Here is a 15162-nt window from a genome sequence, read left to right as displayed (position 1 = left end):
CTGCCTCCCTAATATTTTGCTGTAGTGGTTCCTTGCAGAAAACAACTTTCTGTTGTAGAGAATAAGGTTACATGTTTGTCAGTAAATCCTCACATACAAATTGGTGTGTCTTCATGAAGATAACCTGAGTAACTTTAGCATTCAGTATATTTTGTTCAAATTGCAGGGGAAAATGCATATAGTGACATCTTCCATACTTGATTCTTATCACTGTCCACAATTTTAAATTTAGTTGGGCAGATAGCTTGGAGCTAGTTAGAGAGGCTTGAAGTAGCAACATATATTCATTTCTTTTCACACATTCCAGATGTATTAAAGTCATTTTTGCAAAGGTCACAAGTGGGATGGGTAGCTTCATTCTTTGAGCCAAATGATTACAAATTTGGCATGATATTGATCCAATGTACTGATTGTACCAAAAATGGAGGGAGTTACTGCCAACACAGAAGTCAGTGCAAGAGCACGGAGGGGTCAGGCTGACACTGGCAGCTTGTAAATCTGGAAAGCCTTTTTGTGCTTCACCTTAGAATAAATCACAAAGTCACCCTGTACCTAGGTTTCCTCATTTTTAAGAGGAGAGCACTTCGTCAYGTGTGTATCTTGGAACATGTTGGGKGTGATGAGTGGGCTGTGAGCAGAGGTTGGAGTCCCCCAGCCCGGGGCGGTCGTTGGGCCGGGCGCACAGCTGGAGCACAGCTGCAGGAGCTGGGCCCCAAGGCAGCCAGGCATGCCTGGGGCTGAAGGACTACGAGCTCTGAAGCTACAAGAAATCACAGGCAYTGTGATGCCAGGGGGCTGCTGAGCAGGGCTGCACTCACCAGGCTAGGGTTCATTTTGGAAACCTCTCGATTCGAACTTAAAGACAAACAGTCAAACTAAAAACTTCCTACATATCAGAAATTCTGCCTTTCGACAGGTTTGGCAGTAGCAGTCTTTCAGTCTTGTGAACCAATCATTTGGCCATGCATCTCTCCAAGTGTGTGGAGAAATGGTTGATCTGCAGGAAAGAAAGTCAGGTATCAGGAAAAGAAGCACTAGCAATTGAGATGATGAAGCTATGGAACAGGCTCTGAGATTAATCATCAGATCTGCTTTGCTAGAAATTTTAAAAAGCAGAGCAAGGCCTTGGTAGGTGTAAAGGGGATTGCTATTACCTTCTGTAGGCGCAACACTTGAGGTACCTTCTAGCCGTGCATTTGTATAATATTATCGATGAAAGGCAATACCAGAAGCAGTGCAATAGAGAGCTGAAGAATTTAGAGGAAAGGCAAGACAACAAAGAGTGAAGCAGCACCAGGCCGTGGTTAGTGCATCACRCAGATCCCGTGCTGGTGCAGCCAGTTTGGCCGTTGCAGAAGAATCTCAGTTATGGAACACGTCACCCAGGGGCATCTTCTSTCTGTCCCTCCATGCGTGTTGCACGTCCTGAATCACAGGCACTTACAACTCTTTTTGATTTGTTCAACTTTTTGTCTTTAAAAGATAGAGGTTGTTATTACCCTTGATCAAAATGTTCTTCTCTAAGTTGTTGATGTGAACAATCATAACACAGATTTTTGTATTTGGGTGGGAGCACCCAACAGATTGAACAAGTTTGCTGAATTGACTCTTGCATACAACAGCGGACTGCCATCTTGTGATCTACATTTAAATTTTTTTTCCACATAAAAAAATCACTACGCATCCTCTATTTCATAAATTACAATAAACATTATGAAACACTCTATAAATATAATTTGTCCTTGGCTCATAAATGTCTCTAAACCCACCTTTCATAATGACACCAGTTTCCCTAGTAACTATTCCAAAGTTTTTAAAAAAGAAGAGGGAATCCAGAGAGATGAAAACAAGCAAAAAACAAGGCAAATGATAAGACTGAACCTGTTTGACGAACACCAAATATGTCTCAGTCTGAGGTACTCCGGAGTTTTTATTGCTGCTTGTTTTGTAATCGTGTCCTCCTAGACTCAACCCAATAAAAAATTTATTTCACCTTGCACTGTCTGGGCACAGCTTGCCTCAGAGCGAGAGCAGGGGTAGGTCCGGACTGCAAACTCTGTGTCTAACTCCAAAGGCTTGGTCGTGTGCGGAGCCAGGGGACACTGACATCGCTATAGTGAAAGGAACCAGTTTGCTACGCGACACGTGGCTCAGCTCAGCYGACCCTCATAGCTGACCATTAAATTTAGGCAACTAGATTCACGTTTAGCGCCCTACTTTTCCAAACAAATGTAGGGAACCGATAGCTCCTGCTGAAATACTGCTTACAGCAGTGATGAGAGAGTTGGTGACATGCARAAAAGGGCACTGAAAGACTTGTCTGCAATGAAGGAACTGAAAAGTGGCTGGAAAAAGCACCCTGAGGCACCCTGGATGTCTACATGTGAGAAACGAGGTCGAGCAAAACACTCGTGCGACTGGTGCAACGAAGAGACCTAGCTCACAGGTCAAGGAGCACGGGGGGGTCACATGCAGCTGTGGTGCTCGCTGAGCGCATTTGTCTATACCTTCCATAACCCTACATCCTTGAACAAACTGACTATCAGCAGGCGATGAAAAGCTTCCAAACGAGAGTGGTAGTGAGGTAGTTTGTAGGAAGAAGTGATACCTTTTATTAGATCAATGAAACAGTGGGAAAAAGTAATAGTAAAAAATAACAAAATAGCAAAAGCTTCCAGGCATGAAAGCCCTTCTTTGGGTCTCACACAGGAGYTGAAGAGGGGACCAGAGTGGTAGCGCTTTGACATCCACTTTGCAGCAGGAACGGAGAAAAAGGCCCATTGCCAGAGGTGGGCAGAGGGAGGAAATTTAAATCCGGTCACCGTAAAGGGTACATACTAAAAAACATCTCACTGCTGCAGTAGTCCAGGTTCAGACCTCGCCACTCGTCTTCCAGGTCCCGTCCGCTTGCCTTTGGAGGTGCCAAGTGGTGGCGGTGGTGATGGGCGCCGCCTGGGACGAGGAAGGGCTCCTGCTGCGCCAGGAGGTGGAGCGAGGAGGGGAGGCAGCCGGCGCTGCCGGCCCCGGGGGGCTTCGCCGCGTAGGACGTGTCTCCAGCGAGGCCGGCGTTGGGCCCGAAGGGCTCATAGCCGGCCTCGGGCGCGGGCGGCGCGCCGGGAGCAGGCCGGCCGCCGGCACAGAGGAGCGGGGGGCCGTGGCAGCCCCGGCGGGCGGCCGGCGGCCTCTTGTCCCAGCGCGGCGGCTCGCCGAAGCTGCCGGAGGGGCCGCAAGCCGAGGAGGCTGCCGGCTTGTCGCAGCGCGGGCTCAGGCCTGCGCCCCCGGCGCCTGCCCCCAGGAACGGCGGCTGCCCCGCGGCGCGGCGGAGCGCCTGCTCCGGGGGGGTCTTGCCTGAGAGCTGGCTGAAGYGAGCGGGCGTAACGTGGGCTGCTGGCTGGGAAAGGAGCAAAGGCAGAGATTCGTGGGTCTGCACCTCACCTGCCAGGGACTTCGGAAAGCAAGAGGTAGTTTAGTAACCAAAAAAGGAAAAAAAAATGATATAATTTAGTAATACAAACTAAAATCCCTCCYGTGAGAGGCCCATATGAATGCATTTAACTGATGTAGATAATAAAGACGCGGCTATAGAGCCTTCCCTCAGGGCAGTCAAAGCGGTTTTTAGGAGGCAAGTTGAACAGCAGTTCCAAGATCACAGCTGTGGATTTAGTTATTTAGTTCACCATTTCTTTTTTTTTTTTTCCCCTCAAATCCTATTTTAAACTAAATACATTGATAGGTCTATCGTTCACAGCTCTCAGGATCAGGTGCCAGCATATACTGAAGTAATGCCTGAAAATGAAATATTCTCATTTAGTTCATCTCACAGAATTTAAATCATTCTTACGGGGTTTGGAAAAATGAAATAAGGTTTCTTCAACTGACTTTTTCTGAAGTGATCTTTTCTCTCCAGCAATATTACTCTTCAGTTTTGCAAGAATCTTTACTTCTGTTTTTAACTGATTAATTTTCCTGTATTTAAAATTCTTGCTCTGTGAATGAAAATTGTGTTCAAAGAAGAAGCAGCACACTAGAATTATTCTGCTAGGTCTTCTATTTTCCAACTTCTTTAAATGCTCTAATTATAGGATTATAATTTTACAAACTTTAATTCCTTGCAAAACACGCATTCTGTGCTATCATTTATGATTAGGGTTTGCAAGTCTCCGTTCTTTGTAATTCTACTTTTGCATCCCTTTAATTATGGGATGCAAAATTTAATTTTTAATTATAGTGATTTTCTAACTTGTTGACTGCCAGGGTAGCAAAGCTCCTTTCAGCTATTCTCAGCCTATGATAAGGAAAAATTCCAACGACCTTATGTAGGACCCAGCCCTTCTTCAGTTAAAGAGCAACTGACGCCACAGAGAAAACATCCTATATATTGCTTAATCTATTTTTGGCTCATATATTTTCTGCAGTCCTGCTTTGTGCTCTCTTGTAAGCACATAGAAATAGAATCTTCTAAAAAGATTCCTGCCAGCTTCAGTGACCCAAACTTCACACCTGAAATCAGATTCCCGAGTTTATCCTATCCTAACAGGTCATGGCAAGAACAAGAAACAAACCTGCTTAAGGTGAATGAACTAGAGTGCCATGATACAACTCTGAAACGCTAGAGTGACTGCACCGAGTCAAACTGCCTGAAGAGTCGATTCAAAGATTATACACATTTATGACCTCTTTGGTCCATTCCTTGTCTTGCACAATCTGAAGTTGAAACTCCAAGAAGATGTAGGAGAGGAAAGATCAAGACTTGTCTAGGGGGATCTTCTCCTCAGTGAGGCCAGCTGGCCCAGGTATAAAAGAAACAAAGCCACCAGGCTTAGGAACATTTCCTAGCTAAGAACTATTTCAATGTTTCTAAGGCCAGAATTAAATCTTCAACAGGAAAATTATTGTTCCTATCTGGGGTTGCCCTAGCTCTTCTGTGGCTTTTCCTCCATGTCACTGGAGGCTCTTGGGACACGTATCAATGTGGAGAAGCGTGACCCCATTTGCAGTACCGCAGGTAGGGAACTGGTGGCAGGAGGGAAACGGGTGCTGCTGTGGTCTCTTTGTGTGATCCTGTACCTCCTGATGATCTCTAATGTCCAACTTGGGGGCATTAGAGACTGCAGGGGCAATAAGCTGCTCTGGGCATGCTTCCTCCATGGGGAACCTCCAGGTTTATCTCCTTGGTGGGCATTGAGTCTGCCAATAAATCAGCTATTAAAGTAACCGGGTTTATTAAGGTAAAGATTGGAGGGCCAAAGCAAAAAGGAGTAATGATTTCTAGACTTGCCGTGTTAATGACATGTGTGTTCTGTCGATATACCATATGCAGTATATAATAGGTATATCATCTAGGTAATATTATACATTGTATTCTATAACAAAATAGTGTACCATGTTTATCGTGTTTGTGTGCACACGCATATAAATCCTCCTCCTGACCTTAATTATTGCCAGAAGGTTTTCTTGGTTTTCAAGCATTTATTTGTTACAATTTTCTGATGGGGTAGTGCAATCAATATGTAAGATAAACTCATTAAAAACTCCTAACTGTTCTCCTTCAATGTTCATACTGATTAGACTAAATATCTGGGTTTTTTTGTTTTTTTTTGTTTTTTATAAATAATGTTAGTTCTGGCATAGAATTAACAAAGGACTTGTAAGAAAGTTTTCTAAAGGCAACTTTTGCATATAAACAAGAACCGGGGCACTGAAACTATGTCCATGCAGCTAAATAAAACAAGTCCAAGAGCTGTCATCAAGGACTGGACCAAAGGCATGGCCTAGTTGCACGCATACTGCATCCTGGCCTTGGCTGCTCTCTGTACCTGAAGTGTAACAAAGTGAGGGCCACATTGCAGCCCACCAAGAGGTATTTTCACAGCATCAGCTTGAGATTATTGCCCATCCTAGCTTGTGGCACGACGCTTATAGGGACACAGGAAGGTGCAAGGCCAGCTGTATATGGTGAAGAGACCCAAACCTGGTGCAGYGTGTCCCAACGCTACCAGAGAATGCTCCCCTGTCCACCTGACCTGTGCCTAGGCATTTTGTCCACCAGCACTAGCTCGCACTGGCCAAGACGATGGCAGGACTCCTAAGAAGGGTGATGTGATTGAACCTGCTCTCTGATGCTGTCTCGTTCCTCAGCATAGACACTGTCTCCTGCTCCCAGGAGGCCTGAAGGGGTTGGCTGCTCCAGCCTGGGGTGCTGGTGGGGAATGACAGTGCTAAGCCGAGCTGACAGTGAGCTTGGGACAGTCCGGCTCATGCTAAGCCCCCTCTCTCTGCCTGTCTGATCATGTGGCAAAATGCAGATTTGCAAAGCCTGGTCATGCGCAGAGCCAAAGCCCAGCCAGCCTCCAGAGTTAAGCACYCTAGACCATGGATCACTCCCCCAGTAATGTAACATATCAGTAGCAAAAGTTACCTCAATCTCCTGGATTCTTTTAAATCTTGGACAGTGAGGAGAGAAAGCTGTCTGTGCTTTTTGGATTGTCCTTCTTGCTTCTGCTTCCAGTTTTGTTTCCGGTCGAGGATGATCATGAGCACCTTTGGACTTTAGAAAGAAATTGTGACATATTAAACTTAAAAGTAGAATCTTGTTACTAATCTTAAGGGAACAGGATTTGTAACACAGGTCAAGAATAAATATATGGATTGGATTAATAATTTTATTTAATGAGACATAGTTAATGTCAGCTCAAGTCACAAACATATCTCAGATGATGACTGATGGGGCAGAAGTTTTCTGAAATCATGAAAACAGTGCAGCACGCACATATGCATAAAGAAGAGAGTCCCCACACTAGAGACCCAACTGAAGCCATGAGGTCATTTGACACCTAGCTACAGTGTCGCTGCACAGTTGGTTCCATTCATTTCGAATGCCAGACAATGTTTATCAGGACATTAACTTCCATTAGATTGCATGGAGAATTGATTTTATTTAATCTGCAYGGAAATGAAAGACAATCATAAAGTCTCAGTACACTGGCTGGCTGGCTCCTAAGGAGGTCTCGTCTCCTGGAAAACAGGAGACAATTCAGTGCTTAGGGTACTAACCTAGGACTATACTTTCCAAAACTAGTGCCCATCATTTAAACATCCAAATACACTCCTTTCCAAGTAAAAGTTATACATAATGTGTATATTTTTTTTCCATAGACAATACCCTGGGTACAACYATTTCCTGCTCTAAGACATCTTCATATCTGTATGTGGTGCCCTGGAGAAGGAGTTAACATAACATGGCATTTCTCATTCTTTGAGGATCCGCTGGTTTCTATGTGCATATGGCCAGTCATAGAAGCACAGACTAATTCAGGTTGGAAGGGACCTCCTGAGGTCCCATTCAGGCTCCTGCTCAAGTAGGGCAAACTTCAAAGTCCAATCAGGTTGTTCAGGACCGTGACCACTCACTGTGAACTTTTTTTCTCGCAATCAGTTAACTTTGTTATGTTCAACGATCCTTATTTGTTGGAACAAACAAATGTCTTCCATTAATCCAAAAAACATAGTCTTTATAGTCTTTAAAGTTGATTCGCATAACGTAAGGTAGTTTTATACCAACCTGAAAGAATATGAATTGGCCTTCATGCCTCCAGAAGTTGGTAACTGGGTATCCACCATGGCCTCTGCAGGAAATGAGCCTTAGGGGTCCATTGCAGTTTGGGCAACATTTCCCTGGAACAGTAATACAGAAATATTTTCTATGTAGTATCAAGTCAGATAAATCCCAGCTGATACAGCAATTTGTGGGCAGTAGGTTGCTTATCTTTTGTTTCTGGGCTCAGAAACTACACTGAGAAAAAAATATACAAAAAACTTTTAATTATGCAGAAAATTTAACATAAGTAAATTTATTATATTAATTATTACCTTTATTCTGTTCATTTTTAAATATGACTAGTAAAGATTATTTCTAGTAGAACTTTATCATTTAATATGGTCAGTTACGTCCAAGGAAATGGCTTGCACCTCTGAAGGGTTTTTTAAAAATTTTTCTTCTGGTTATTTTTAACTGGGAATTGTCTGGAATGTCAAATATATTCTCGCTGGATTTTTCTAGAGGATCCCTTTTTGACCTCAGTGAGATCTTGATTAAAGTCTTTTTTTCATTCAGAATATTCATCAGTTCCAGAAATTGGTATGAGCCAGCTCTACCTAACAATCAAAAAGTTGTTTGGAATAATCTCGTTAAAAATGTCTGTCCATCTCCTCTCCTCTGTTTGCATAGTCTTATCCCTTGCGACATCCCTATTTGGTCTGCTTTCCAGTCATCCCAGTTTATGAGCAACGTCTTTGCTGCAAAACTTCCCTGAGTTACTTGTGGGCCTGTGAAATAATGACATTGACACTCAGGCCAGCAGGAGCAGCACAGCAGAAAGCTGTCTGTATTGCCCCGCTTTCTTGGTGGCCTTGCTCATGGGTCCATCAGAAACAGAGATTAAAATTCTAGCATGGAAAATATGACACCATTTTTCTGGGAAATACATTTCTACAGGGTAAAGGGAGGAGGAAAAGTTCTGAAACAAGTGATTTTTGTCTGAAGATCGCCTTTAAGTTAAGAAATGTTTTTCTGCGAGTGTCCTGCGCACAGAAGCAGGAATTCACATGCCTTTCTCCGAAAGTCGGTGCTCAGCTGCAGCTGGGTGAATGCCGCACAGGAGTTTCCACCGTTAACCATGCTGCAAAAATACTTTCTGACAAGTTGAATTCCAGAAAGAAAAGCAACCAAGAAAATCCCTCCACAGCAATAAATGTAAAATGAGTTGCTCCAAAATCAAGAGCTGCGTTTGGCTATAGGGAACGGCAGAAGAAAAGTTGGTTACTCCAATGGCTCTCCTCTACCACAAGGTCTTTTATGTTGTGCTCACTTATTAACTGTCCTATAATAAAGAGCCCAAGACTGGTGTTGCTGCCTTCATGTACTAATACTTACTCTGCTGTTTTTGTCGAGCTTTGTCACATATGGCTGGTCTTAGATAGATCTTCCTTCCATCCAGAGTTGAGCAGTCATTGCCACAGACCACCACCCCAAGGCAGGACTTTTTTAAGATGCGAGAATTATGGTTGTTGGTGTTTCTCATTGCCCAACTACTATGGTGTCGCTGAGCGTTTTTATCTTCGGAGCTGTAGATATGTTTTACGTAGGAGTCTGGCCATTCTTGAAACCAGTCCGTCTGTTTCACGTCCTGTTAAGAGGCCAGAGAAAGCCAAATTTTAGGCTGGGGGAGAAAAAGGTTTGTGTATGAGCCTAACGGACCTGATCCTCTGTTGTACCCCATCTAGCCAGGACCATTCTCACACTGAGGAGTACTGGTGCTGGTTGATGACTCCCAAGCGGAGCGCTGGAAAGGAGCTTGTAGCCCCTCTTTGATYCTGTGAGCCCCCAAATTAGCCAGAAAACCTAGCCAACATGCCGCTCTCACTCTCTCTCTGGTCCAGCTCCATGCACAACTGCCCCAGCAGAGAAAGGTGGGGCTCTTGACGTAAAACAGTACATACTTTCCTTGCCCGCAGCAGTCACCAGCTGACTAACTTCTATTAGCCTTCATGGCAGAGATCCTGCTTTGACGTTCTGGCCATTAACAACAGTGTTATACTGAATCATTTGGCTTGACTCACTGTGCAAAAAGGACACATACTGCATCAGACTGAGCCTATTCCCAAATTTGTAGGTCTTCAGTTCTAAGATTTTGGTTCCTTTTGGCTTAAGTGTTATGAGAGATTTCCACAGCAATTTTTATGAAGCCCAAAACATCTTGATCAGGCTTTATTTTCACTATCATGGATGAAGCAAAAAAATTCTCTATTTTTTTAATAAAAAATATTCAAAAGAGCAATAAAAAATAAAACTGAATGAAAAAAAAAGACAAAGGGCTAACTATACATTACCTCAATGGCTACATTCAACAAGTAAAATGCAGTAAGCTATAAAACCTGAAACAAGTTCTCTGATTGTTTTTGAGGGAAAAAAGGCTAGTGATAACAAAGGTACAGAAAAATTAATAGGACTTTCTTGAAATTGCAGATCCCAGCCACCTCAAGCCATTATGGCAACAGGACTACAAACTAAGAAAAGAAAAACTGGAAAAACTGTATTGCCTGTGCTCATGTGAGAGCCATCTGAGAGCATAGGGAAGGGTGTGGGGTAGCCTCCTGGCTGAAATGCAGGGGAAGGTGACCTTAGGGTGGAAGGCAGCGAAGGAGGCAGCCTGGGACAGGGAGGCTCTGGGTGAACAAAAGTGATTTTGTACAGGAATGACTGGAATCAGGTGAGAAGACAGAGCTGGATAATGAAAGGGCCCAGCAGGAGGAATCTGCTATAAATATGCTGCAGTGACAGACAGGGATGAGAAGCTGAGGAGTCTTGGGTTTTCAGTGGCAGGTATGAATGAGATTTTTAGAGAGAGGACTAGAAAAGGACTGAGGAAGGAAAAGGTTGCTATTCTGCCCCTGTCAGCAAATCTCTGTAAAACAGAATTTCACATCGCACAGGAAGCCGGCTTTTCCTCGCGAGAGGAGCGTTGCCTCTATGTGGAAATTCAGCCCAGCTTGCCTGGACTCACATTTGTAGCCAGGCTTAGCACTAGAGGTGCAAAGCATCTCATGAGTGCTGTGCTCAGTCCTCACAAAGCACTGCCCATGTCACGGACATTTCCAATTGAATTATCTCCAAAGCAAAGGACAATTATTTTACCTGTTTTCTCTTCATCTCATCCACCAGTGGACTAGAAAAGCAATGGATCTGCAGCTTCACTGTTTTTAATGCATAAAGCATAGTTCTTTGAATAATACACTGAAGAAAAAATGCACAGGAAGCTCAAGATTCTAGAGATGTTGTCTAGCTCTTCAGCAAAACACTGTGCCATAGCTCAAGGTGGCAAAGACGGTAAAGACAATGAGGTATAGAGCACTGGGAGAGTATTGCAGGGCTCTGGTGAAGTGGAGAAGCCAGGACAGGACTGGATGAGCTTCTAAGATAGAGACACATACCTGGGGAAGTTTGATGTCATTGATATCCCAACTTGCCATTTCTCCATTTTGGGAAGCGGAGTTCTCCTGATCCATAACAACGTCGTCTGCACCTTTCAGCATTTTTGAATTCCTTCCCAAACTTAGCAAGAAAGTCTCTACTGGCTGCTTTCAAAGTTGTCTGGCTGTCAGCACTCTTGAGCAGTTTACAACCAGGAAGCTGGTTCCTGAAGCTAAATGATAGAGAGGCTGCTCATTAAAGATAAAAATCAGTGTTCTTCTGCCAGAAAAACTTGTTCCATTAAAAGTTTTGCAAGCCAACAATGCAGTGGAAAATATAGCTTAGAGACAGAATGGGATCTTACGGAGACACGGGTAATGGCAAGCGAATCGTGCCCTTCTCATCCGCCTGCTTTTGCTCATTCTCCTCTCTCACAGGGTTTATAGCCTTGTAACTCTGCTGAGAGACTCTTTACACATGGGGTTAGACTCAGGCTCGGTATTTCCAGAGCTGAACTGACTGAGCAGCTCTGCAGCTCCTCGGGGCTCTTTCAGCCATTGTGCACCCATCAGGCTTTCCTCCAGCAGCACCCAGCAAAGGCGAGCAATGCGGGGGACTGCCGTCCCGCTTCGGATGAACGGGCTATCAGCCCTTCCAAAAAGTGCTGCCATCCCTGAGAGCTAATCAGTCACATGAAGGATGGGAAGCGTAAAAAAAGAGGTTGGGCTACCTGYATTTTCATACAGCATTTTCAAGAGCAGATTGAAGGAAAAAAAATAAAAAAGACTGGTATGGTTGTTAAAACTGACAGTTCTCATGTGAAGTCGTGTAAAGTGGGCGGTTGCSCTATTTTGAATTTTGGTATCAGCTATTTTCAGGGACCTTAGCCATAAAAATGTTTAGGGGGTTGTTTGCTTTGTGGGACTCACTATTACTGAGAGAAAAGGTGAATCAGAAAATGAACAGTCAAGTTTTCTGCTTCTGGAAGGTGGAATAGCATCAGCGGTTTCGGAGAGGTCCTGTAATTTACACTAACTGAGGATTTGTTAAAGGCAGAGGAGAGACAGAAGGAAAATCTGCCGGATGTAGTTCTATTTCATATACTTTATTAATGTTAAGGAGAATTTCTTTTATTGTTATTTCTGACTCTGCATATATGCAGCCCTTTTTGAAAGTCACCCAGTCTTCATGTCCTTAGTTTACCCAACTATTAAAGTACTTGTGATCTTAATTTCTTGTGTCACACTGCACATCCCTAAAGCAAGAGTTTGTAGATCTTCACAAAGCACCCTGAGACCTTTGGCTGTGAGGGGCCCAGCAGCACCCTCAGAGCCCGGCTTTGGGCACAGGCTGCGGCCAGCACACAGCCACGGAGGGACGCCCAGGAGCTATCACCAGCACACGGATAGTTCAAAAGCAACTAAGTCATGGCAGGTTCAAAGACAATGTCAGATTATAGGAAATGGGAGACTATACGAGAAGGGAGCACCACTGCTTAGAAATATGCATGGCTGTAAAAACATGAGGTCTTCAGATATTTTCATATTGCAGTTACAAAGAAGATAGAGGTAGCAAAGTCAGGACAAACAAAATATGAGCTGCATTGGAAAAAGGAGTTGAATTTACTAAACAAATAACCCTTGACTATTACCTGCTCTAAAACACGAAATGATTTGTTGTGCATTTCAGAACGACAGTCTCATTGCTTTTAAAGCTACTTTTCAAAAGGAGCTAGCTTAGAGATTGGTTTTTAATTTCCTTCTTCTTAGAGAAAAAATTAATAACTTACCATGCAATATTTCCTCTTTTATTTTACATCAATAAAGATGAAATAAAAATTAAATATTAGTTCAAAGTTTAATGAAAGACATAGTTCATTTCAGAAAAATATATCTTAAAAGTAAAGTTACAGTAAATCATACAAATTTAGCTCCTTGCTGCCAAAGGCTGAAATGGCAAAAACCTAAAACTATAATTACATGATGATATGGCATATTACATTTCTGATTAATATGTATGTAGCTTTATTACAGAAATGTAGCAGCTCTTCAAAATTTAAGTCTTTTTTTCTTTCTGTTCTTTCTTTTTTTCTTTTTCTTCCATTCTGCTCCTCTCCGAAACCTTGGAGGTGCCTCCTCTATGGTCTTTGCTCCAGCAATGTGGGGCAGGAGCCAGGAGCTCACCCAAAACCTCGGAGCTATCTCTCCCTTCTCATATAGCCATGTAATGAAGCAGTTAGATCAGCAACTGATTAGTTTAAGGTTGATGGAGACCTGTTCTGCTTTTATCTTTATTTTTCTGTWGTTTTGACCTCCAGTTGGTTTTATCATTTATTTACAATATAGTTAATGGCCTTTCATTGGTCTAACTGAAAAGATTCAAGAGTATGTTGCTGACTAAAGAGGCACATATAGAAAAATATCATCAAGAAATCACAGAAAGGTTGAGGTTGGAAAGGGTCAGTATGGACAGCTACATAAATAGGAAGTGTCAGACAAAAGAAACAAGCTGTTAGAATACAGGAAGATTGAAGAAATTATGATTTTGCCAATTCACTGATCACCATGGCTTTCTCACTTACGATAACACTGTGCAAAAAGAGGAGTCCTAGAGCCTGAGGTTCAATAAAGGCAAGTGCAGGGTCCTGCACCTAAGGAGGAATAACCCCATGCATTGGTATAGGCTGAGAGCTGACCTTSTGGAGAGCAGCTCTGCAGAGAAAGACCTGGGAGTGGTGGTGGATGACAAGTTGACCATGAGCCAGCAATGTGCCCCTATAGCCAAGAAGGCCAATGGTATCCTTGGGTGCATTAGGAAGAGTGTTGCCAGCAGGTCAAGGGAGGTGATCCTGCCCCTCTCCTCAGCCCTGGGGAGGCCTCATCTCGAGTGCTGTGTCCAGTTCTGGGCTCCCCASKACAAGAGAGACATGGAGCTACTGGAGAGAGTTCAGTGCAAGGCTATGAAGATGGTTAGAGAASTGGAGCAGCTTCCCCATGAGGAAAGGTTGCAAGAGCTGGACCTGTTTAGCCTGGAGAGGGGAAGATTGATGGAGGATCTTATCAACGTGTATAAGTGTCTGAAGGGAGGGTGTCAAGAGAGTAGAGCAGACTCTTCAGTAGKGCCATGCGACAGGACAAGAGGCACCAGACACAGAGTGAAACACGGGAAGTTCTGCCTGAATATAAGGGGGAATTTCTTTACTGTGAGAGTGACAGAGCACTAGAACAGTTGCCCGGAAAGGTTGTGGAGTCTCCTTTTCTGGAGATATTCAAAACTCACCTGGACATGATCCTGTGCAACAWGCTCTAGGTGACCCTGCTTGAGCAGGGGAGTTGGACTAGATGATCTCCAAAGGTCCTTTCCAACCTCAACCATTCTATGATTCTGTTAACAGCACAAGAGCCTAGAGGCATAAAGTGTCGACAACTGGCAAATTCATAATTGAGGCAAGGGAATGTATTTATTATTCACTATATAATTAATATCAGTTCACCTAAAACATACTCTGGGTGACCCTGCTTGAACAGGGGGTGGGGGGAGAGTTGGAGTAGGTGATCTCCAGAGGTCCCTTCCAACCTTACCGATTCTATGATTCTAAAAAGAGCTTTTTCCTCTCCCTACAAGCCTTGCCCCACCTGCTTCTTCAGTCCCTTGTAGTATAAAATTATTGCTAGTATTGCTATACTATGTAATGAAGATTGAAGATTAGACAAGACTCAAGAAGAAAAATATTCAAAGATCTGATATTTAATATTTATATCTGTGTAATACCTAAAAGATATTAAATCACGGTTAGAAAGAGATATTAAGTTAAGCCTCATATTTATGGTTTATAGCAACTTTTAATCAGTTAAGATTAGGAAGGTTTCTTCTAACTTCCTTACAAGTACCCGGCCACTTGCCAGGCACTTGCCACCTGGCCACCAAGTGTTGGCCACTGCTAGAAATAAGATTATGAATTATAAAAGAGATTGTGTATTACTAATTTAAGTGATCATACATATTAAATTAATTCAATGCAATCTGCAAACCCTTATTTGGAAGGACAGTCTTTCAAACTATAACCACAAACAAAACTCATGAGTTCTTCAGTAGTCATCTGTTACAAGAGATCTTGGGCTGATGAAGAAAGAAATCTGGAGCCCTAACAAGGTTCTTACTTCCAGGTTCATGTTCCAGTGAACAATATGTAA

At 43.3% G+C, this 15162-nt stretch overlaps 1 protein-coding gene across 1 annotated transcript; it reads right to left on the bottom strand.

The window, feature by feature from the left end:
* Positions 1–2818: 2818 nt before the first annotated feature.
* On the bottom strand, positions 2819–11091 carry GCM1 (GCM transcription factor 1). Its single transcript, XM_085324900.1, has 5 exons — positions 10990–11091; positions 8933–9185; positions 7562–7674; positions 6419–6547; positions 2819–3445 (listed from the first exon to the last, which is right to left on the bottom strand). Exons 1-5 carry the CDS (start codon positions 11089–11091, stop codon positions 2819–2821), a joined length of 1224 nt encoding a protein of 407 aa, XP_085181026.1.
* Between the last annotated feature and the right edge of the window lie 4071 nt (positions 11092–15162).

This window comes from Rhea americana, unplaced genomic scaffold (genome assembly GCF_003343005.1).
Source record: "Rhea americana isolate MKP2758 unplaced genomic scaffold, rheAme1 scaffold_94, whole genome shotgun sequence".
NCBI lineage: Eukaryota > Metazoa > Chordata > Aves > Rheiformes > Rheidae > Rhea > Rhea americana.
This window is presented reverse-complemented; position numbering and strand designations above follow the sequence as displayed.